Source organism: Cyclopterus lumpus, chromosome 13 (assembly GCF_009769545.1).
Source record: "Cyclopterus lumpus isolate fCycLum1 chromosome 13, fCycLum1.pri, whole genome shotgun sequence".
In the NCBI taxonomy this organism is placed as follows: Eukaryota; Metazoa; Chordata; class Actinopteri; order Perciformes; family Cyclopteridae; genus Cyclopterus; species Cyclopterus lumpus.
In genome coordinates, this window is record NC_046978.1 from 1,404,217 (window position 1) to 1,426,698 (window position 22,482).

The window sequence follows — 22,482 nt, forward strand, 5'->3', positions numbered from 1 at the left end:
AAGTGTCAGCTGTTGTGCAGCTGACACTTAGTTCTAATAATAACCCTGGCTCATTGAGGGGCACACTCCAGCCTCTGTCTGTGTGTCAGAATATCAGTGTTTGTGGGTGTCCATCATTGAAGGTGAGTATTATATTTGCTCTGTGCAGTAACTGTCTCCATGCATTCTTTGTTATTTCTAGATAACTAATTTCCCTAGAATTCCTGCCCCGTGTTAGGCTCAAACTCACCGTTTTGCCTACTGCACCAACGAGGCTATGAAAGCTGTTTGTCCAATATTGAAAAAGTAAAAGAATAACCATTTAGGATAAGGCTCCAGCCTGACAATGTGTCTCTGTTAAACGTTGCTCTTTGCACTCCTCTGTTCGTGAGTGCCGAAACAGCCCGTCTCTCTTAGCGCTATCCTTTACAAGTACATGCCTTTCTTTCTCTGTGAGCTAATTCCCAGCAAGCACGCGTGTCACCTTTTTGTCTCTTCTCGTTTGTCTGAGGGCAGTTCTAATGTAACGCACAAATAAAACAGACTCCTCCACTATCTTGATGCAGAGAGAGTCCTTCCAACTCCTTGAACGCCAAGTGAACCCATTGATTGAAGTTGTAGCGTCTGTATGTGCATGATGTGGGGGGGGGGGGGGGGGGGGGGGGGGGGGGGGGGGGGGGGGGGGGGGGGGGTGGGGGGGGGGGGGGGGGGGGGGGGGGAGGGGGGGGGGTGTGGGGGGGGTGGGGGGGGAGTGTTTTGTCCGAATGAGAGAGAGGGGAGAGAGAGAGAGAGAGAGAGAGAAAAAGAACCAGGAGAGTAGAGAAGATTTTGTGTGTATGTGTATGTGTGTTTTTGGCAGTAAAATCAGTATGCTAATGAAGGCATGGTCTGTAATCCTCTTACAGCTAATCTGACTCAATCCCTCCAGTCCAGGCCTGGGCACTGCTCACGCACACAGGCATGCCTGGTGAACACACACACACACACACACACTCACACACTGCATTGCCCTCTCTACTTTTTGGAAAAAATACAAACCCTCTTTCACACATACATAAAAAGCATCCCTACTGTGGTCCGTTCAGTTCTTTCGGGGAGAAGGGGTAGTCAATATCACCAGCGAAGATACAAACTTTATTCGTATTTAACGAATCATTATGGAGATGCGTCCTGTCAACTTCTGTAATGCTCCAGTGGTGTGTGCGACTGAGTGTCTGCTCATTAATTTTTAGCCATTCAGTGTTTCCTCCACTAATCTGTGTTCAACCAGAGGGAGACTAAAAGCATTTCTTTTGAAGACTCCTCTTTGCCCTGATTGTGGGTCATAAAAGCCAAGGTGAACTTTGCTATTCACAGACCGAGGACGCTGGTCTGCAGCAGGAATACTGAATACATGTCAAAGGTAGATGTGTGTGCATTTCTGCAGAGCGCACGTTCTGTAAATGCAACCTTTTTTTGGAGTCGGACACCTCGAGCCATGTGGTTAGATGACTGTGTGTTGCCTTGGTAAATGCAGCAAAAGGTGGCGCTGAGATGTTCTCAACCAAGACCTTGTGCGTGCGTGTGTGTGTATGTGTCCTTCTAGTGCAGCAGATTTAATGTGGTGTGTGTGTGTGGTGTGTGTGTGAGAGAGAGAGAGAAAGGATACATGTGTGAATAACATCACAGTGGAACTCACACACTGGGTGAGCCTGTATTGCTGCTTGTGGGTCACTATTAACCCATATCAGATATATCATTCTTTATATTACAGCAGGATTAGAGCCTAATGCTCAGTGAGAAAACACACACATGCAGACACACACATGCACTTAGGCACATACACAAAGAGCCTGGCTTCTCGTCACCAGGGGGCTGACAAGGTATTCTTCTGCTCTGTGTGGTGAATACTGCTGCATACCTCACACTCAGTATGCACAGCACATCACGCGCCTAATCTCTCTCACTCGGTCTCTTCCTCTTGTGCCCCCTCATTCTTTCTTCATCAACACCTCCCTTCTGCTCTCCCTCTTCTTATATATATAATATACTGTATATATATATCATTTCCTTTTTCCTCATCATTCCCCTTTAGGCACTGTCTGCCACGCCTCTGTCCTCCGTCCTTTGCCATCTACTCTCACTGAATGCCCTTTGCCTTTGCTTTGTTGCATTGCGCCTTCCCCTCCTGGTGTATCCTCTCTGTGCTGTATATCCAGTCACTTTGAGCAACATATCAGCATTAAATGCAATGTTGAAACCTCTCTCACAGATCTGTCATTCACACCCTACATTCTTTTTCCATTTTTATCCGCAGGTATGAAAGAGCTCTCTCCCCCTCCTCTGAACCTGCGCCGTCTCTACGCTGAGACATTGGAATGGGAGCCGGTGTTGATCATCATCTCTCCGGGGGCAGACCCGTCCCAGGAGCTTGCAGAACTAGCAGCGGAAACTATGGGCAGGGACAACTATTATGAGGTAAAGACGAACAAGATTAAATGGGAAGGAATATTTTCAACAGAACACCAAAATCAGATATATTGCGTGTGTATATATATTGTCTATTGTAAATCTAAATTCTAAAAATGAGAGTCCTACAGTTTGTTAAAACACAGTTGTTTGAGGCATAGCTCTTGCTAATGTTCTTCAGTGGAATTCATCAATTGTACATGAATATGTTTTTCAAGACGCCTAAGGAAACTGCCCCTGCACTTGGCACTTATTTATTGCTATGTGTTTTATCCAAGAATATGTAAACCGTTAACAGAAAATACATTCTTTTACCATTTCCACTGTAACTACAGCCAACTGTGTAACCAAGCAAATATACGGGGGACTAAAGAAATACACGATATTCACACTGGTATTGGTGCTGCATATAACATTACTCAAAATAAAATCAGTTACATATAAATATCAATCAGATTAGCTACGAGTTACTAGTTTCTGTTTGATAAAAATCAAACATTGGGAATCCCTATTTGCGAGTTTCTCCATGTTTCTCCTGCTGAGAAGAGCGATGGATTCAAATATTAAAACAGATTATCTGTCCACTTACTTCTGAGAAATTGCAATGAAGAATCTAATTTTCTATCCCACTGCCTCTCTCCACCTGCCTGCCCCCTCTGTGTGTCTAGATCTCCTTGGGTCAGGACAGGCTGATGTGGCCTTAGCTACACTCAGAGAATGTTCCCGGAATGGAGACTGGCTTTGCCTGAAAAACCTTCACCTTGTCACTACATGGCTACCGCTCCTGGAAAAAGTAGGGATTCTGTATGTTTGGATAGTAGTTTTGCATTATTGTAAGATGTAAGATGCATTGTATCATCCTTTACTGTAATATTATATTAAACTGCAGCCATGTGTGCAAAGCCAGGTGTGCATCAGGGGCCGGGGAAAGGCAAAGAGATTAACAGGATATGTTTGCAATGCAGTACAATACATGATGCAATGATCCAGCAAGGGGACCATAATAAGTCAAAACATAATATGATAATACATCATAAGACCTCCAAAGTAAGAAAGGGTCAAATAAACGGTGAAAGTTGCTGAAAATAAATTAAAGAAGTAAGTACAATTAGTTCAGTGAAACAAGCACTTGTCCACATCATCAGTGCGTGTGGATGCCTCACTCACACACACACACACACACACACACACACACAGGAACACAAAGACACATTCTGGTGGCTGCCCAGAATTCCATATCTAAAATTACCTTCTGTCTTTTGCCTGCACATACACCATTTTCTTTCTACCTGTCGGCCCATATTAGTCTCTGTTGTTTGTTGTGTCGTTACCTTGCGTGTTGTTTATTTTTTCTATCTCTGGGCACACATGCATGTACGTATATGTGTGTTTGAATCGTGCTCGCTTTACGGTACATATCTGTATGTGCCATCCATAGTGCCCTTGTTGCTCGTCTTTTATGTTTTTATCTTTGTGTATATGTGCTTGTGCGTCATATTACAGTAAGTGGGTTAATATGTGTCACTTTCGTTGTGTTTATTTGTTCTGTGCTTTTCCTGGGGTTTTGTTTATTGCTGTGTCACTGTAGCAGGTCACATCTCACTTGGAGGCACAGTTGTTGGCAGTGATTTGCCTGCATCTTCGTGTGTGTGTGTGTGTGGGTTGTGTGTGTGTGTGTGTGTGTGTGTGTGTGCGTGTGTGCGCGTGTGTGTGTGTCTGTGTGTTGGTGCGTGTGCATGCTCCAGGGTTAGCCTGAGATCCCTCCAGTTCCGAGTTGTCGGTGCTCCCGATGTGACTTCAAGCATCCCCTAATACAGCTCTCCTTTTCTACTTTTGTCCCTCTCCGTTCCACTCGCCTGAACTTTCCTTTTAGTGTGCTATTTTGTATTTTTTCCTCAGTTTTTCTTAACATTCCTCATTTTTCCCTAACATATTGTTAAACTCTCTTTCTGTCCGGCCCTCGTTCTCTCATTGTTTCATCGCCTCGCTCCTCAGCAGTCGAGCTTGAAATGAAAAACTGACGCAACAAGTGGAACGAGGGAGCATAGGAAAGGAAGAGTGAGGACACAGTGGATGTAAAGGGAGGGTGATAGGGAACGATGAACTGAGCCTCGGCAGACAGGTAGAGATTCTACCAAGTTTTAGTATCGGCCTCTGTTTCTGTAGCCGTGTCCATCTGCTCAGTATTACTGTATCTCTCAATGTAGTTTCAAAATGTTGCAACTTTTGCCATCTGTCTCTCCAGTCTTATCCTCCTTCACTAAACCAGTTGGTCAGTTAGAGAGAGGAGACAGAGGGAAGAGAGACAGCGAAGGAGAGCGGTCAGTGTTCATAATTGAAGTTGGCGTTGCAGATGTCCTCTCATCCCTGTCTACTCAAATTCTTCCACTTGCATTGTTTTCTGTCTCTCATTTTCACATCACCCCCTCCATCAGACTCTATGACTCTATATGTGTCTCTGTCTGCCAATCAGGTTCATACACAATAATAGCAGTTATATTTCCTGCAGAGGTATGTGTCACAATACAATAAATATTATCTGTCAGAATCCCATCTATTGTGCCATAATTAATAGCATTCAGTGCATCATGGAGAAAGAATTGTATCAGGAGTTACTGCATCCTATAATGTTTATCTCCAGTGTGTAGATACAACTTTCCGTTAGCGAAAATGTTTTGAGAGTAAAGCCTGTTGAGTTTGAGTATCTCTCTGCGTTTCAGTGGGATGTGTTTCACACACTGTGCATGTCTGAACAATATGGATGTATTATAAAGATGTCCATGCTCAAACTGTAGAATAGATGTGTGCTCTCTCTCTGCCACCATCTGTGCGTCCTGTGTGTGTCTACCCAACTCTTCTTTGTCAATGTGTCTGTCTTCTATCTTCAATCGATAATTTGCTCCATTGGAATTCTGTTTGACAACACATCAGATACAGACACACACACACACACACACACACACACACACACAAGAGAGACAGCAGAGTTTTCTTCAAGGGAGTCCTTGTGTTCTGTGACTATTTGTGCTTCCAAGTGAACTAATTTGGTTCCAAATGATGCAGAAACACATTGATTACAATTCAATATGTGTGCGTGTGAGTACCCAATCAGACGACACAAGACCCCGAGGTGCCAGCATGCTATTTTTGACCAAGAGTCTTTGAGAACAGAGAGGAGGAGAGAGAAACACATATTTAGAAGTGAGGTGAATGTTTTCTCGTGCTCATTGGACCACACTCTATGAATACAGGTTTAGTGAATATATCCACGTAAGTTTACAAAGAAAAACATATGAAGAAATGGTTTCTAAAAACATTGTGTTTTGAGTTGAGCTTTGAAAATGTGGCAGTCTGTGGACTATTCCAGAGTTATGGATATGAAAAGGTGCACTATAAAGGTATTACCCCACAACCCCACATCAAGAAGGTCCTGTGTTTGAATTCAGTCCAGCTGGCTGGGCCTATATTGATAAACTGGGAGACACTCCAGCCCTAAAACAGTTTACAAAGTGTATGATGCGGTGATGTATAATACAGTGTTTGGACAATAAATGTAATCAAAGGCTCAAGTCTTCACTAATTGTTGCAACTTATGAGCACATTTTATCTTTTGAAATACAGTATATTTGTGTGTGTGTGTGTGTGTGTGTGTGTGTGTATGGAGAAAGAACCCCTGAGCTAAGAGTTGTATATACAGCCATACACTACTCCACAAGTAGTCTGGTCTCATAATACTCTCCCATGGTGATGTGCACATTGTTTTTAATGTGCGTGTGCTGTCTTTCCTCCACAGGAGTTAAATGTGCTCCATCCCAAAGCCGGCTTCCGTCTCTGGCTGACAGCTGAAGTCACCCCAGATTTCCTCCATACTGCTGCAGTCCAGCCTCAAGATCACTTACGAGGTCCTCAGACTCACACATCCACCGCCACCACACGCAGTAGCTTAGTGTTGGTAGCGTTGATCGAACTCAACTTTACACACAAACATGCACCTCACATTGTTGCTATTCTCTTCAGATACAGTCCATGTTTGTCTGAGCCCCAGTGGCCATGCTACTTCACATATTAGTAGGATGTGCATATGTCAGTTTGAATGTCATGTGAGCTCATGGCAATGTGTATGTCCTTTATCCTAAATATGGTAAATGTACTTGTGTATGTAAAGCGCCTTTCTAGTTTTCAACCATTGCAAAGCGCTTTAACACTACATGTCATCATTTCAGCCATTCACATCCATTCATACCACTGATGGGAGGAGCTAGCATGCAAGGTGCCACCTGCCCATCGGGACTAACGAAGCATTCACGGCCACTCAACAGCGCAGGCACAGCCTTTGGTAGCAATTAAAAAGACCCGCTTTTATCTCCGAGCCACTGCTTATATAATGAATCCAGATGCAACGCAGCCACATATACCGTACATTTGTAAGGAGAAGAAGCCTGCAGCTCAAGTGTTAGTCATGTGTGTGCTCAGTGTGTTTCTGATGAGAGTCGTGCACAAGGGGTTAGCTTCAGCAGCCAAGCATGCTGCGTCCTCTCTGTCTGTCTGCCTGTCTGTCTGTATGCCTGTCTGTCTATCTGATATACATAGATGTTGTTGCCAGTGTGATCGTTGTTGATTGTACACAGCTGATCTGCAAGATTGGTCAAGGACCTTTTCAGTTGATTCATGTGAACTGCATGCATGACTCGCGTATCTACCACCCACTTTATAGAATGGCTAAAACACAAGCTAATCCAGTCACTAGCTCCACGCTCAACTCCCCTTTGGAGTGTATTGTTGAAGCTTCAGAAAGTAAATATGCAATAGTGCGTTGCATTCGACTTACAGTGAAAACCAACAGCTTTAACCTCTCAGAGCAAATTATAAATGATAAAAATTTATTTCAATAAAAATACAGAGAACCAGAATGCGGTAGCTTCATGGGAGAACAAGTAAAAAGGAATTGCTTGTGTGTAAAAGTAGAGTTAACATTTTACTTTCTTACGGGTATACATAATAATACGATGAACCTTCAGTGATGGACATGAGGAAACTCATCTGCTGCAGCTGAAACAAGTACAATTCAGACTGTGGAGGTACGATGTAAAAAGGCAAATACGCTCCATCTACTGAAGTTGGTAACACATGTAGGGATTTAGCCAATTCTTAGTACATATGTGGTATCGACTGTGTGATCAAAACCTCCAGATGGAAGTACCAAATGTTCAGCAAAGCTGATAATGTGTGAAACGATGTCAATGTATGCGTATTGTCTCTAAACAGAGCATAATGTTGCCAGAAGAATCAAAATGTACAGAGAGCTGTTTAGAGATACATATGTGTTTCCTCGTGTCGAGAATATGCCAACTTAAGTACAGTATAACAGGAACAGGTGGCAAAAATAACACTGAACAAACACGGTTTTCTTTCTGTTTTTTCACAGACTCTTGTTGTAATTTCTTAAACAGCAGGTTTCTTTTGGATGCAGTGTTGCAAAGTCGTCAGCCCTCTTAATGTGATATATTAATGCTCTGCTCTTGCTTGTTCAGTGTCTCCATGTTGTCTGACCAGTCCAGTGTTTTTCTCCAGTGATGTGAGAATTTTTTAATGAGAGAACAGGCTTTTTTTTTTTACATTTATAAAATGTTAAATCTTTGCTGGCTATAATACTAACCAGACTAGGAAAGGAAACAACATGACGCCCATCCCGAAATGATTTCAGAGCTTCTTTTTGGTCTCGCCAGGCATTCATATTTGAGAATCATATTGTCTGTCATGTCAGATCAAATGTTACTTGGTTCTTACAATTCAGCGACCTCGTCTCACAATATTACAAGCTCACATGTTACTGTGACATTGATTTATTTTTTAACTTTAGATCCCGGCAGCGTCTTTTTCTTTGTGCTACCCGGCTATCCCATAACATCTTACCATGCAGCCCGTGCTTCTGTGCCTGTATAACAAGACTTTGTTTAGACGTTGCAATCTGAACTTATGTGGAACAGTCCATCTTAATACAAACCTTTCTTCTCTTCCCTTCCCATTGTCTATCTGACCTCCCTTTCTGTTACCATGTCCAGGCTCCTCCCGGGTTAAAGAAAAATCTACTGCGAACATATGAGTCGTGGACTCCAGAGCAGATCAGTAAAGGTTGGCTCTTCTTTCAATTTTCTAATGTCAGTTGCCTCAGATATTTCTGCTTTGTGTTTTAAGGTATGAATATCTTACTGTGCATCCTACATTTAAGCTAACAGCCAGGTGCAGCAAATGAGCTGGCTCTAAGCCTCAATCACTAGTGCTTTGTTTTCATTTACAGTCAAGGAATAGTTAACATTCAGTGCATAATTAGGAGTTTAGGCTACAACTACTTTGAAGAAATAAATCCCAGCGAGCTTGCGGGTTCAGGGACAGAAAATGAACAGCAGCAAGCAACAACACAAAAAGTCTAAACCATTCACAGCTGAACACAGCGTGCTTGAATCTCATCTAAGTCCTTTCTGTTGTATTTTGCTTGACGAATAATAAGAGATAGCTGCCCTCAAATTATAGTTATTGTGGTTCTGACATGCTGTTGATTGTTTGTGTGCAGGAGGCATCGTGGCCGGGCCCAGTCTCTGTTCTGTCTGGCCTGGGTTCCATGCTGTCTGCCAAGAGAGGCGCAACTACATACCACAGGTAAAACAACACAAACACCTCAAAGTACACCTGAGGGGTCGACATTTTCATCACAGGACAATAAACTCAAAGTTACTGTAGCATTGCAATGCCATTTAAAATAGTCCAAATATGACACATGTTTAAATGTTGGAATAGTCCTGGATGCATAAATAAAGACAATGGCATAAATAAAACAACTAATCGGCCAAGCTTCTTTTTTTTTATGGATGCTACTAGCATTAGCTGCTGTTGCATCTAGATAGGCCACCTATTGGTAGCATGATCATGTGCTTTAATGCCATTTGGAATCACAAGCTTTTTGGTGTTTTTTACTAGTAAAATCCAAAGGTATATCCACATACAGCGTGTGACCTTGTTTCCATAGTGGTTATTCACAGATACACAATTACTGATTCACAGCACCTCGTCTATACACAGCACATTATACAAAAGTTATGATTGATTTATTTCATGGCCAGTTTATGTGAAGTACAAAAAACATACAGATTGATATAAACAGGGAGGAAGTTACACTGACATAAAAGTCTTCATCTACCCATAGACACCCACAGAAAGGGTAAACATGTACCCGGAGATCACTTTCCTCTTTTTTCTCATGACCAGACCAGAAAAGTTGAGAACATTCTAATCTTGACTGATGATTTCTCCTTCATCAGGTTATTAAGCCAGTTTATATCTGGCTGTAATACAAAACCTTGTTTATGCTGGGTTTTCTGAAAAGTTTCAATTAGGTCAATTTGAGCTGATCATTACGGAGGCAATTAGATATATTTGGATGTGTTGAAGTGATTTTACAGTCTCAAGTGTCGCTAATACACACAATGGATAGTTATCCTGAAAATGAAAGCCCCAAAGTAGATTGAAAGATATATTGACTTACAATACACTATCTACTAGTTAGCAATCAGCTGTCTTTACTTACTTGGGCTTGAGTATTCAATCTCAGTGGTAGAAAAATATAGTTGTCGTGGAATAACACCGTACTTTCCTCACAGTTGCTTAAAGATGAAGAAGAAAAGGCACGTGAGATGTGTGAGCGATGATACTTCAACCCTCAAACACTACGTGATGGGAGATTTTGAATGCCATCTGTTCCCGTTAGGGCGAACACATTCTGAAAGTAATCCATGAGTACTTGAATGTATGACTATTGTACAATAATGTAAAATAAATAAACTGTAATTATATTTGTACTTATTCCCCCTCCTCTGTGCTTTATCCAGGGTTGGACTAAGTTTATGAGTTTTCTATGTCGGACCTCCGTGCTGGCTTTGAGATCATCGACAGGCTTTTTGAGGTAGGAGGGCCACGCATTACATTTACATTATTATTACATTACATGTCATTTAGCTGACGCTTTTATCCAAAGCAACTTACAATCATGTTACATTCATACACTGTAGACACAGCTACAGGGAACAATTCAGGGTTAAGTGTCTTGCTCAAGGACACATCGACTAGGGCGGGGATTGAACCGCCAAAGACGGGCATGCTAACCACTGACCCACAGTCGCCCATTAGACAGAAGTGGAGATCTCTGCTTTGTTGATCTGCTCTGCAGCACATATGCTAATGTGAACTTGAATCTGTGGGTTCTTTGATCAAGTACCTCTTTGATTTAAACTACCAATGGTAGAGCATGATCTGGACAACACTGCATTTGCATTTCTGTGCCGTGTTTCTATGTGAGCCCTTCATTTCATCTCCCTGTCTGTGAGCAAATCAGTGAACAGTTGGTGTTCTTTTGTTCCGTGTGCACTCATTTCCCTCTTATAGCTTTCTTTGTGCCTGTGTGTCTCGGTATCTCCAAGGTGGTAAATCTTTTGAGTGGGAGTTTTGTCCACGGCCTGTTGGAGAATGCCATTTATGGTGGACGGATCGATAACCCCTCTGACCTCCGCATCCTGCGCTCCTACTTGGAGCAGTTTTTCTCTGCTCGTCTCCTCTCGTCTTCACTCTCAGCTGGTCAGAGAAAGAGCCGAGGTGGAACGCGCTTCTTTCCAACACAGATCAGCCTCCCAAACTCTTGCTCAGTGTTGGTATGTTGTCAGGATGACTTGTAACACATACAGTTGGCAAGCACACATTCTAATGCAGTCGCAGGCACAGGTTCTGTATGCGTGGCTCTTAAAGATGTTCAAGACATTAATTCTTGCTACAGAGAAGGAGCATATCTATGTTTTTTTTTCCTGTAAGGCAAAACATTCAAAGAAAAAGTACTGATTTAATGTACCCAAGCTTTCACTGACTAGATTTATTATTTTTGGTTTGGTCAGTAGCTGGACAAGTCCATGTTATGCCACTACAAATAAATCCAAATATGTTCACCGTCAAGTTCACCACATTGGTTTGTTATACCTATTGCTTTGTATTCCGTTAATGCAGCTTTGTTTACACACAGAATAGGGAGCAGAAATGCCCTGAAACTGTCCCGTGAGATGTCTGTTCATTTAAGGAGCAACTGAAAGACCCTTTGGGAAGCTGAATAAGTCAAGATGGAAGTCTAGTACTTTTAAATGTTTAAATCAATGGAACAGTCCGTAGCAAGTGGGAGTTCAGTTTTAGTATTTACAAGTACTTGTTGTGCCAAATGGATATAATTAGAACATATGCATTAAACCATACAAACACCACACCTAATCAAAGGCAATATAGCATGAATTACCCTATACTACCACATAGCAATCTAACGAGCATATACGTTTTTACTATTTCAATTTAGTACCATGTGTTGCTTGGAGATGCAAACATGTGTTACAGAGCCATATGAAAAAAAGGCAGTATGTGTGAGTGTGACCTGTACAGTATGTGTCCGTATGTTTTCCCAGGACTACCGCAGCGTAATAGAGAACCTCCCAGAGGATGACCGACCTGCATTCTTGGTCTGCCTGCCACATAGAGAGATCCTCCCAGAGAATCATCAGTTCCCAGGTACACACACACACACACATACACACACACCACCAGCACAACCTCCATCTCCTCCTTTAATATGCAGTGATACAAACACTCACTCACACACATTTATTCCCATACACTCACGCAAGCTAACAGGCAAATTCAAATATATGCTGTCGCAGGAGCTCACAGAAGCACATTCATCAGTGCATACGCATATGCACTGTTCATGCTCACAGAACCACATGCATATACAGTACGTGCACACTCATTCATCATTTATTTTACTTTATTTGTGCGTAGACATAATCATCTAATAATCATTCAAATATGCATACAACTCTTAAAATGGAACTACAACATACTGGAATCACTTTACCTTGCATTTTGTGGAGAACATAATCATTGTATTGCGTCTCAGATGGGACACATCTTTTTTTGTGAAAGAAAAACAAATCTCACAAATCCTAACTTACTCACGCATAAATATAGACAAAATAAATGAGTGCTCTATGAACATTTTTCACTTCTCTACCATAATAGTGTGCTAGACGGCTTTTTTTAGTGACTCGTGATATTCACGATTATCCCGATAATGTACATTGATTTGTCTCTACTCTATGTATTTGTGGGTTTGATTGTGTGAGTTAAAATGTATTTATCCTTCAAACAAAACCACAACCCCAGTAATGTCAGGGGGAACCATCTCCGTTGTGGAAACATAAAAGCAGTTTATTTCAGGGTCAGGACTTCAATTCAAGGTGAAAGGATTTTATTCGGCAGCCATCCGATTCCATTTATTTCACTCTGAACTAAAATGCACTTTGCAGAGGCACGAAACTACGTTTAGATGGGTAATCCATCACAGGGAATATCACATCTGCTTTTATTGTTCTCAATTTTGTGTGGTCATCGCGTTGTAGCAATAATGTAACGTTAACAAATAGCTTAATGTTCGCAGTCTTCAAAAAGGGGAGAGAGGATTACTTTGAAGTAGACTGGCCAACAGGTGAGGTTGTATGAGCATGAAGGTGACAGCAGACGTTTTCAACCTGGATTCGCTTGCAGACAGGTTTATTAAAACATGTCTACGGTTGATATATTTGTTTATGTTTAATATAAAAAATAATTGAACACGTTTTTTAATTTTCACTTCTATAAATAACATTTTTGAGCACACGACAAGCTCCTCAGCCACAGACCTTAACGTCTCTGTAACTCGTATGCCAGGATGTCAGAGTGTGTGCGTGCTAACGGTTTGTTTTTGCCTTTCTCTCTGTTCCCATTCCACTTTATGTGCAAACAATGTTTCCAGTGACAATATGTGTGGTTGCAGATGGTCTGTAATATTTATGCTCATGATGTCATAAATATTCATTCATTTATTTATTTATTTGTGTGTGTGTGTGTAGTGGTTGATGGTCACTGCATATTCTGATGTAACTCAACGCAACACTCACAACAAATTAAGTGGTATAATTGACAGAATGAGATGTTTTTTGGGTATTTTTGTGCGTAATAATCCTGAAACCATTACAGCTTGTGTAAACAGTTCCAAAGTGTGTGTTCATGCATTTAAGTGCATTCACATTGTCGGTGGACTCCACACACAGGCCTCCTGCTGTCATTTGTCACTGTCACGTTCATTCTCTCTCTCTCTCTCTCTCTCTCTCTCTCTTTCTCTTAACCACACACACGCACACACTGAACAGAGAAGTGTTGATAGATGCCATTTAAATAAATGCATAGGCTCAGTATCAATGACCCAACATGGGTCAGAAGGGTTTCCAGAGGATTGCATTGGGCTTATAGACAAGACAGAAGTATGTGTGCAACAATCCTCCATCACATTAAAAGTGAAAGCTTTCAGTAAATCGACTGCGATTCAAACTGAACTCTCTTGCACATAGACGTTGTCTAGTAACTTTTTCTTCCCAGTTTGTTATGACGGTAAATGCAGTTTTTGCCTGGTAGTAATTGCTTGAGATAGGAATAATCGTAATATATTTAAATCCTTATACATTTGAACCCCAATGCATATCAAATCTCCATCCTCAGCTGCCTCCCCCTTTTAAACACACACACACACACACACACACACACACACACACACACACACACACACACACACACACACACACACACACACACTTTCCCTCCTGAGCAAATAAGATAAAGCAGGTGTTAGTAAAGAGTTCTCCTGGACCAAATGAAAGCCATTTATCACACGCTTAGCCTTCCTCACAACACACACACATGTTCAGCACACACACACACACACACACACACTAAGTCATGATAAAAGCACTATCCAATACTCAAAGCCGGAAGCTAAGCATGCTTGATTAGGTGTGTAGGAAGCTGTTGGAGGAGGTGTTTGGGGTTCAGCCTATTTTTCACTCGGGCATTCTGGGATCTGAAGCGGTGTTCAATGTCACTGGAGACTGTAGCCACCAGCGGTGTCTATTGTATTCATATTTTTTATAATTTTTCACAGAACCTGTCTAATAAGCAAATGCAACACTCACATTATTTATTTAGAAAACGGGTACTTCTGTGCAACTTCTGCAACACCTTTTCCTGAATTGATTAATTATTTTTTGCGTTTATAATTTATTGACTGACAGGTTATTACCCAACTGCGTGTCCTGAGTCCGCTCAGTTGCAACGGGTTCAAAGTTCGACAGGGAGCTCTGGTCCAATGGACTTTCACCCGTCCTTTTCTTGTGGAAGAAACTCAACCAGGTCAGTTATTTTCCAGTTCATCTTTTCAACTTATCTCATTCCTTACCCTAAACTAATAACTCACACTCCTGAGTCAAAAATGAAACCCTCTGTTGTCTTTATGCTGCAAACGAAAATGCAAAGCTGGCTCTGTGCATTTGTTCTTGATTAAAACGTTTTCACTGTGTCTGACTCTTCACCTGATGCACTAAAATTCGACATTCGAAAACACTGTGTTAAGATCAGTGGTGGAACTCAAGTACTTTACTGACATACAGTTTTCAAGTACTTGTACTTATACTTCGACTCCACTATATTTCAGAGGTAAACTTTTCACTCTTCAACATTTATTTGACAACATCAAGTACACATTATACTTTGTATATTCAGATTAACAATACAATAGACAAATTGATTCTTGAATTATGATATATTATCATGGATTACTTAAGCTACTTAAAATGTAATTCAAATCAGCACCACTTTACGAGCTGCAACATTACAGTGATGAACACTAATTAATAATCCAGTAATAACTGTTGAATACCCACATGTCTTACACCATTTTGCTATCACACTCATAGTACTGGCTGAGTATTTACTATTTATTGATTGGTAAACTGTTTCTGTAGTTATTTTCCATCTTTGACAGTTACATGCTGCAGCAGCAGCTAGTCTAAATAAAAATCTGTGAGAGCTAATAATAAATAAGTCGGGTCTAATTAAGCACCCGCTGTGTGCGATAGCCACTGGCTGGCCTCGTCAGGTAGCACTGCTGTGTGGGCTTACTTAGAGACCAGCACCTTTTCAAATCAAAAGCACATCTACCTCCACATTTAAATAATTCAGCCACCATATTCCCACTCTCTCGCTCTTCCTCTCGTGCTGTAAAGCACACATGCTCCCCCTTTTTGCCCCTTTGCCCCCTCTCTCTCTCTTTCTCAGACAAAGTAGTTTTGTGCCCACTGACAAGAGAATGATTGACTGTGTTAATTGTTGCCATTGTATCCGCAGCTAGCCTCCCGTAGATCGCAATCTACCTCTGACTGCTTTCAATTAACCGGCCCTTTGTCGCCCGCTAACCCTCTGTGTTCGGAGGACCAGCGGACGTGTGCTCCCCCAAAGCGTTGCTTGTGTGTGTATAAAGGTGGATGTGCGTCTGTATGGCTGTGTGCGTCCCTGTGTCTGTAACCTGTGTGTGTTTGATTTTGGGTGAGTGGAGATATGTATGTGTTTAATTTGACAAATCTTAATGCTCAAGGGAACACAAGTCAGCGGCGATGGCTTATTTGGCTATTAAGTTACATTTTTGAGAGAGGCAATAGCATAGTAGTCAGGCTGAATCCCACCTTACCGGATTTATTTTCATTGTCTCATTTGTCTTTCGTGTCTCTCTCCACAGCCCTACCCTTCCTATGTAGATGCAAGGGGAAAATAAATGAATAGGATGCAGAGACAGAGTCTAGTATCTGCAGCAGAATGCAACACAATGACAGTGTTTTTAGATTGTGCACACATATAGACACAAACACTTGGTGCACTTAAAGTAGATCTCTGTGTTAACTAACAAACACACACTGTCCCCCTAGTTTACTCTGCACAAAGAGAGACAATTCCCATTTTGTTACATCTTGTTGTTGTGGAAGAACCAACAACAGAACAATTTAGTTAATGAATGTTGAGCTCAGGGAACCCACAGGGAACACTGGAGAGATATACTGTCGTAATTTAGGGAAATAATTAAAAGAAACACACGATAGCATACTGATGCACAGCAGCACAAATGCATTCTCTGTCTAACTCTAAATAATACTATGTTCACGCTCCTGTAGTGGCTCATTTAAGTAGACTGTTCAGTTGATGTAATTCTAACAATGTTCCAGTGATAAGAGGGACATAAAGCAATGCTAGGACATTGTACTTTATTATACAGTGAAGAACTAAAATAAATCTTCAGCTCTGAGTCTGTTAGAATTACCAGCATCTAATTATATTTGCTGCATTGTGTTGTAGAACAAAAATCCCCTTTCTCCTCCCCCTCTGCACCATCCTTATCCCCTCTTTCTCTTCCTCTTCAGTCTTGGAAATATTGTTTAAACTTGATTCTAGAAATCTATCTTTCTATGCTATAAATATGCCAATATGTATTTCTGTCCGTCACCTGTCTATCAGGGTTCTACTCTGATCCACCAGAAGGTGGCTGCACCTACAGAAGGGGAGGGGTCACCGGTCCTGTCATTCATCGCTCTGGAGCAGTTCAACGCCATCCGCTTGGTACAGGTGTGTCAGATAATAAGTGCTATTAATAATGTTAAACACGTTACGTTACAACAATTACATTGTCAAAAAGAACAATATTTTTATTGGGTGGTGTTAACTGAATATTTGTAATTTGGCACAATGATTTCATCAAATAGCATAGGTCATGTAGGTCTTGCATTATAAATTAGTTATGATATATCATATGTTAAAATGTTAAGAGTTATAGAAAATGAGTGCTTCATGAAGAGGAGTATGGACCGTAAACAGTTAGTTAATGTAATTCATCTCCTGGAATGGGCATCTTTAGCAGCAGTCGGTATGCTACTTGTTATTTTGGGTATATGTTAAAGCCACATGTGCATGTGCACTGAATACTTTCTTCAGTACATGACATTTGATTGTTTTGAAAGAGCAAAGTTATAAGATGAAAATAAGAAGCCCAATCAGTCAATCAATGGCCTGTCATCGTGAACCAGTTCCCAGCAATCAAATGACAGATCACACCCCAGGTACCAATGCTCTGAAATATTGGCACAGTGTGTTCACTAAACTGTGAATGTTGTCGCAGAGTATTCACCATTCCCTGGCTGCACTGGCAAAGTCATCAGAGGGACCCAACTGCTAACGTCCAGAAGTCCAGAAGCTGGCCACTGCCCTTCTCAATCAAGAGGTAAGAAAGGGGAAATGCACTGAGATACATATACTTTGTATTTTAGCAGCGGGAAGTGAATCTTTCTCCCACTACATTATTTAGAGGTCTTCAACTTCCCCATACAGTGATGAAGATGAGTCCACCGGAGCAGACACACACACACACACACACACACACACACACACACACACGCTTCAGTGTTCAGAGCTGACTACTGTGAACATCTAGCAAACACTGTATGTGTCCTTGTTTGTGTCTCCAGACATGAGAACAAAGGGGTCACGATGAGGTAGAGGAGGAGAGATGCACAATCATCCCTTTACTTCTTATACATTGGTAATCTCCGAGGGCGGGCCTTGGGCATGATTCCTTCTCTTTTTATATTAATCAGCAGGCCTGAACTCTCTTCCCAACCAACTTTCTCCACTCTTTATCTCTCTTGTTTTTCCTCTTTCTTTGCTGGTCTCTCTCCCCTCTAAAATATTCCTTCTCAACGAATTGGCTCTAATACCAAAGCTGTGAAATGTGTAAGTTGCCAGTTAGGGGCTTTGTGATATAGTTGAAAGTATTACACAATATATAACATGATATGGAAAATCCATGCAAATTCACATTGGTGATAACTTGCAAAGTGATGTCTATGCATTCATTTGTATTTCCTTGCAATGCATTATATAAGACAATATTCCTCACATGTTGAAAGAAAAAGCATTTAAACCAAATGCCATTATAATTGTATATCACAGCACCCCGAACATTGTTCCAATCAACTGCTTGCTTACCTTGCTAAACCAATACTGGTCACAGTAAACCTAGGATACCCATGTCGCCAAGAAATATTTAAAATAGGAATGATTCCATGTTTCTTTAAGTATCCATCTGGTACAAGTTTCCACAAAGGAGGGCACCTCATAGTGCATTATGACCGACCTCCTCCTGAAACTACTTGGCTTGTAAAACAGATGGTGCTCAAGTTTATGCTCCCCTTTAATTACACTGTTAAACACTTCCCTTGACTCAATACGGGTGAGCACAGTTTCTTTTCACATGATGCTCATTTTTGGACCCATTTTAAGACAATCTCTCTGTCTGGGATGTACTTATGCATTGCAATGTGTTGTTTGTTGTTTTATAAATTCAGATAATGATGAGTTATGACCCAAAATAGATATCCTCTCCCAGAGAGAAAGTGTTTCTCCAGGACACAGAACACAAGCGTGTTGAACAGAAATTGCCTGCAGTATCCTTGAAAAAGCAACATCAGCTGTCACCTTGTTGATCCTGCCATATGTTCTGGTAATCCTTGACACTTATTAGATTTACTACCAGCAAAATCTAAAACGTGAAGATGTCTCTCACACCTGATGAATTTGATCTCCACTGCCAATAATATTAGATAACAACTGTGCAGCTTGCAAGTCTCCAACCACGTGACATTATGAGTTAGGATTGAGTTAGGCTTTAACCAACAATCACTCATTAGCCCAGTTTCAATGAGGAAAGAGGGACAGAAAGAGCTGCTGATGTGATTTATACTATTTGGAAAATATTGTAAAAGTATGGCTGGCACAGCTCTGGAGAGATCAGCTCCATTGCCCCTCTCTTCAGCTATGCAGTCCAAAATAATTAGATACTTGGGAACTACCCAAGCAGCGCTGCAAAACAGAAATAGATATCACCACTGCCTTTAGTCAGTGGACAGATCATTAAAATGAAGACGTGAGGACTGGCAATTTGATTAAAGGTTCAACGATCTCTAGTGTCAGTGAACCTTTCGGTGCCAGTGGTAATAATTAGCATGTCAATACCAAGCGGCAACCTCCGATGCTGAGAAATGAAGCCAACACAGAAATGACAAAACATTGCACTTCCTCAATTGGCCTCTTGAATTATATTTCTTTTCTAGCATGGTTAACATTACTATATTTGCAGATTTCAGTCATACAACTTAAGCTTGCATGCTCGTGGAACACCCGCACACACACACACACACACACACACACACACACACAAACACACACACAAACACACACACACACACCACACACACACACACACACACACACCACACACACACACACAGCAGGAAAGTAACTCAATGGTTGACTTGCAGCTGAGAGACATGCAGGGCCCATTTTAGTTCCATTATGAATTTCAAGCTTGAATAACATCACATTCTTAATCCTCCATTTCCTACTGTGCATATCTGTGCATGTGTTTGTGTTCGAGCGTTCTTTGATCTTTGTTTAACAGTATAAGCCAGAATGGACTGCCAAAACCTGTTTCAGAGTTAACGGTCGTCTCCCGAGTTAAGTTTTCTTTTGCCCACCTACACACAAATATGGCATTTGTCTAGTGTCTTCCAAAAATAACCCCGTTGAACCTTTCAAAACTACACAAATGACTCTTTTATAAACAGACCTCTTATGGTTAAGGTAAGGCAACTAAAACTTTAAAAGATTTTTTTTTAAGAAAACCACATTTACTGTACATCTATCCACTCCTCCTCACTCCAAGTGTGTCTCACTACTTCACACTCACACCGATAGCAAGACAATCCTCCGCAGGAAAAAAAACAACTGCATTTGTCGTTTTCCGTGGGGGATTTGTTTTGTTGCCAAATCACTGAAGCAGTACAACCTCCAACAGTCAAATGTGCTTTTGCTGCAGTTCCAGTGTGAGACAAAGGCCCGAGGCAGATGCTTAAGCAGATGAAATGAGGTACCGTGTACTTACAGGATGAGCCAGACACAAAGCCATATTGGAAAAGCATTTCAGTTTATTGTAGACAGTCAAATATTTATACAAGACGGGTACTAAAGATTCACATCATTTGCAATATCTGCCAACTCTCCGACCTTTTGACAAGGTGATCACAGAAAACATGGGCATTGATGATGTTTTAGCGAGACACCAGCAGCCTCGGAGAATGTATTTCTTTCAGTGACTCAGGCACAGTGGTTGAATGTGTATATTATGGGATAGTTTCAAGGTGACACCGCAGCCTTCAGTGAGAGGGACGTTATGGTCAAGTGGCATGCGGTTTACACCACTAGGCGATCAGGACATTCTACAAATTAGTGACTTTTAGCAACAAGGGAAACATTTAGCGACGTTTTGGGCAGCCTTGAAAAATGTCTTCGACACAGCTGAGTGGATCTGCAGCGCTCGTGCCATGCTGTGGCTTCTCTGGGTTGACAGTTGCGTTCAGTAAGTGAAAGAGAGGCATGCTCAGCCGACCACGCAGCCGCCTGACAACAACACACAGCTTACTGACTGCAGACTGTCCAACGCCTAAAATCTTTTATTGTTGTGTATTTTTATTAATATGGCCCCAATAACTTGTATTCCTCTCTATGCCATGCTTCCCTCTGTCTCAGTGTCCTTTAACATGGCAGAATAAATGGGAGGGACCAGAAGAGCCAATGCTGTACCTCAGAGCTGTAGTAACACGGGCTCTCGCCATACAGGTAACACATGCGTGGTTTTTATACCAAGATACAAACTGTCATCTCTTCTTCTGTCGCTCTCCGTGTGTCTTCTTTTCTCCCACAGGCACACAAAGATAGACACAAACACACACACATGGAATAAGACTAACACACACGCAATCGCTTTTAGCTGCGGTGGTACATTTTAACTTTAGATCATTTTTAAAGATGGTGAAAAAAAATATTCTTTTATGTAATTATTAAACTAAACAATTTGGAATCTGTTTTGTGCTAGTTGTCATGGTTTAGTTTAGTTGTACATAGTTTATTTGGTTTAGTTGGTTACAGTTACTCCTTCAAGAACAGGAATTCACAAACGCCTGCCTCTCAGAGGGCTTGTGGTAACATTGTTGTGGGATAACTTGTACTCAAGGCATTTGCTGATGACCTTAAAAAAACAGATGCCCCAGGGAACCCTTTATACTCTTACAGGAATAATACGTAAGAGGCCTAAGAGTTTTCTAATCAGCATTAGTATACTGATTGAGCGATACATTTAAATCCGTCATGCATTTCTGTCGTACGGCGAGCCTTGTTTCCCAGTTGTAATGAGTATTACACGAGGACGCGTTTAGATTTCTTTAGTTTCAAAAAAAGGGCTCTGCACCTCAGATATCCCAGTGGCCCCAGACCCGTTTCTGGTGTTTCCCCTCATGACAAGAGTCCTTTATCTGAGCCTTGGTCCAGTCTTTTGGGCTCCGGACTAAAATTATTTATGACTGACTGAGGCAATGTGTGGACTAAACCCTTGCCAGCAAAATTCCAATGTTGTTTTGAAAAGGGCTCGATAAATAAAGCAGATTATTATATAAAAGCATGAGGTTCCAGGAAGTGTGCGCCCTAGGTTGGTGCCAAGAAATAAAGGTTCTGGCTGAAACTCCTCTCGACTGTGTCCTGCCTGTACGCCTACTTCAATATGTTCTGGCAGACTAGGAAACACACAAACACACACACACACACATACTCAGACATTATTTATTTTATATGAATTCAATGTCTTTTGTTATTCATGTGGGCGAGCATCACCACTTGTGTCTGCCTGTCTGCCGGCCAGCCTGCCTGCCTACCCATCTGTTTGTGTGTATGTCTCCCTGTCTGCATGTCAGCTCTCGCTTCTTTCTGTCCACCTGCACTCCATCTGGCTACATGTGTGGAGCCTGCACTGTCCTTAACTGTCTATTTCTGCCAGTCAGTACTGAGTGATATCTCTGTTCGCAGAGTTCCAATGTCCTGTTAGCTAATCAGCCTAATAAAGGTAGAGACGGCCAAAGCTGCTGCTGTGTGGAGCTGCTGAAGAAGAAAGTGCTAACAGCACAGCAGTGCACCCCAGACGAGCAGGACGACCTTGAAACACACACACACACACAC

At 41.6% G+C, this 22,482-nt stretch overlaps 1 protein-coding gene across 1 annotated transcript in view; it reads left to right on the forward strand.

Annotated features, from left to right (window-relative positions):
- LOC117741134 (cytoplasmic dynein 2 heavy chain 1) overlaps nt 1–22,482 on the forward strand; it is a 90,134-nt gene that overhangs the window by 63,893 nt on the left and 3,759 nt on the right. Inside the window, 17 exon segments of the mRNA XM_034547927.1 lie at nt 2,276–2,438; nt 3,097–3,220; nt 6,221–6,288; nt 6,290–6,329; nt 8,490–8,563; nt 9,002–9,041; nt 9,043–9,084; nt 10,311–10,320; nt 10,323–10,384; nt 10,899–11,126; nt 11,916–11,968; nt 11,970–12,018; nt 14,613–14,639; nt 14,641–14,730; nt 16,882–16,989; nt 17,540–17,641; nt 21,004–21,093. Of these exon segments, the coding sequence (XP_034403818.1) occupies nt 2,276–2,438; nt 3,097–3,220; nt 6,221–6,288; nt 6,290–6,329; nt 8,490–8,563; nt 9,002–9,041; nt 9,043–9,084; nt 10,311–10,320; nt 10,323–10,384; nt 10,899–11,126; nt 11,916–11,968; nt 11,970–12,018; nt 14,613–14,639; nt 14,641–14,730; nt 16,882–16,989; nt 17,540–17,641; nt 21,004–21,093 (1,370 nt within the window).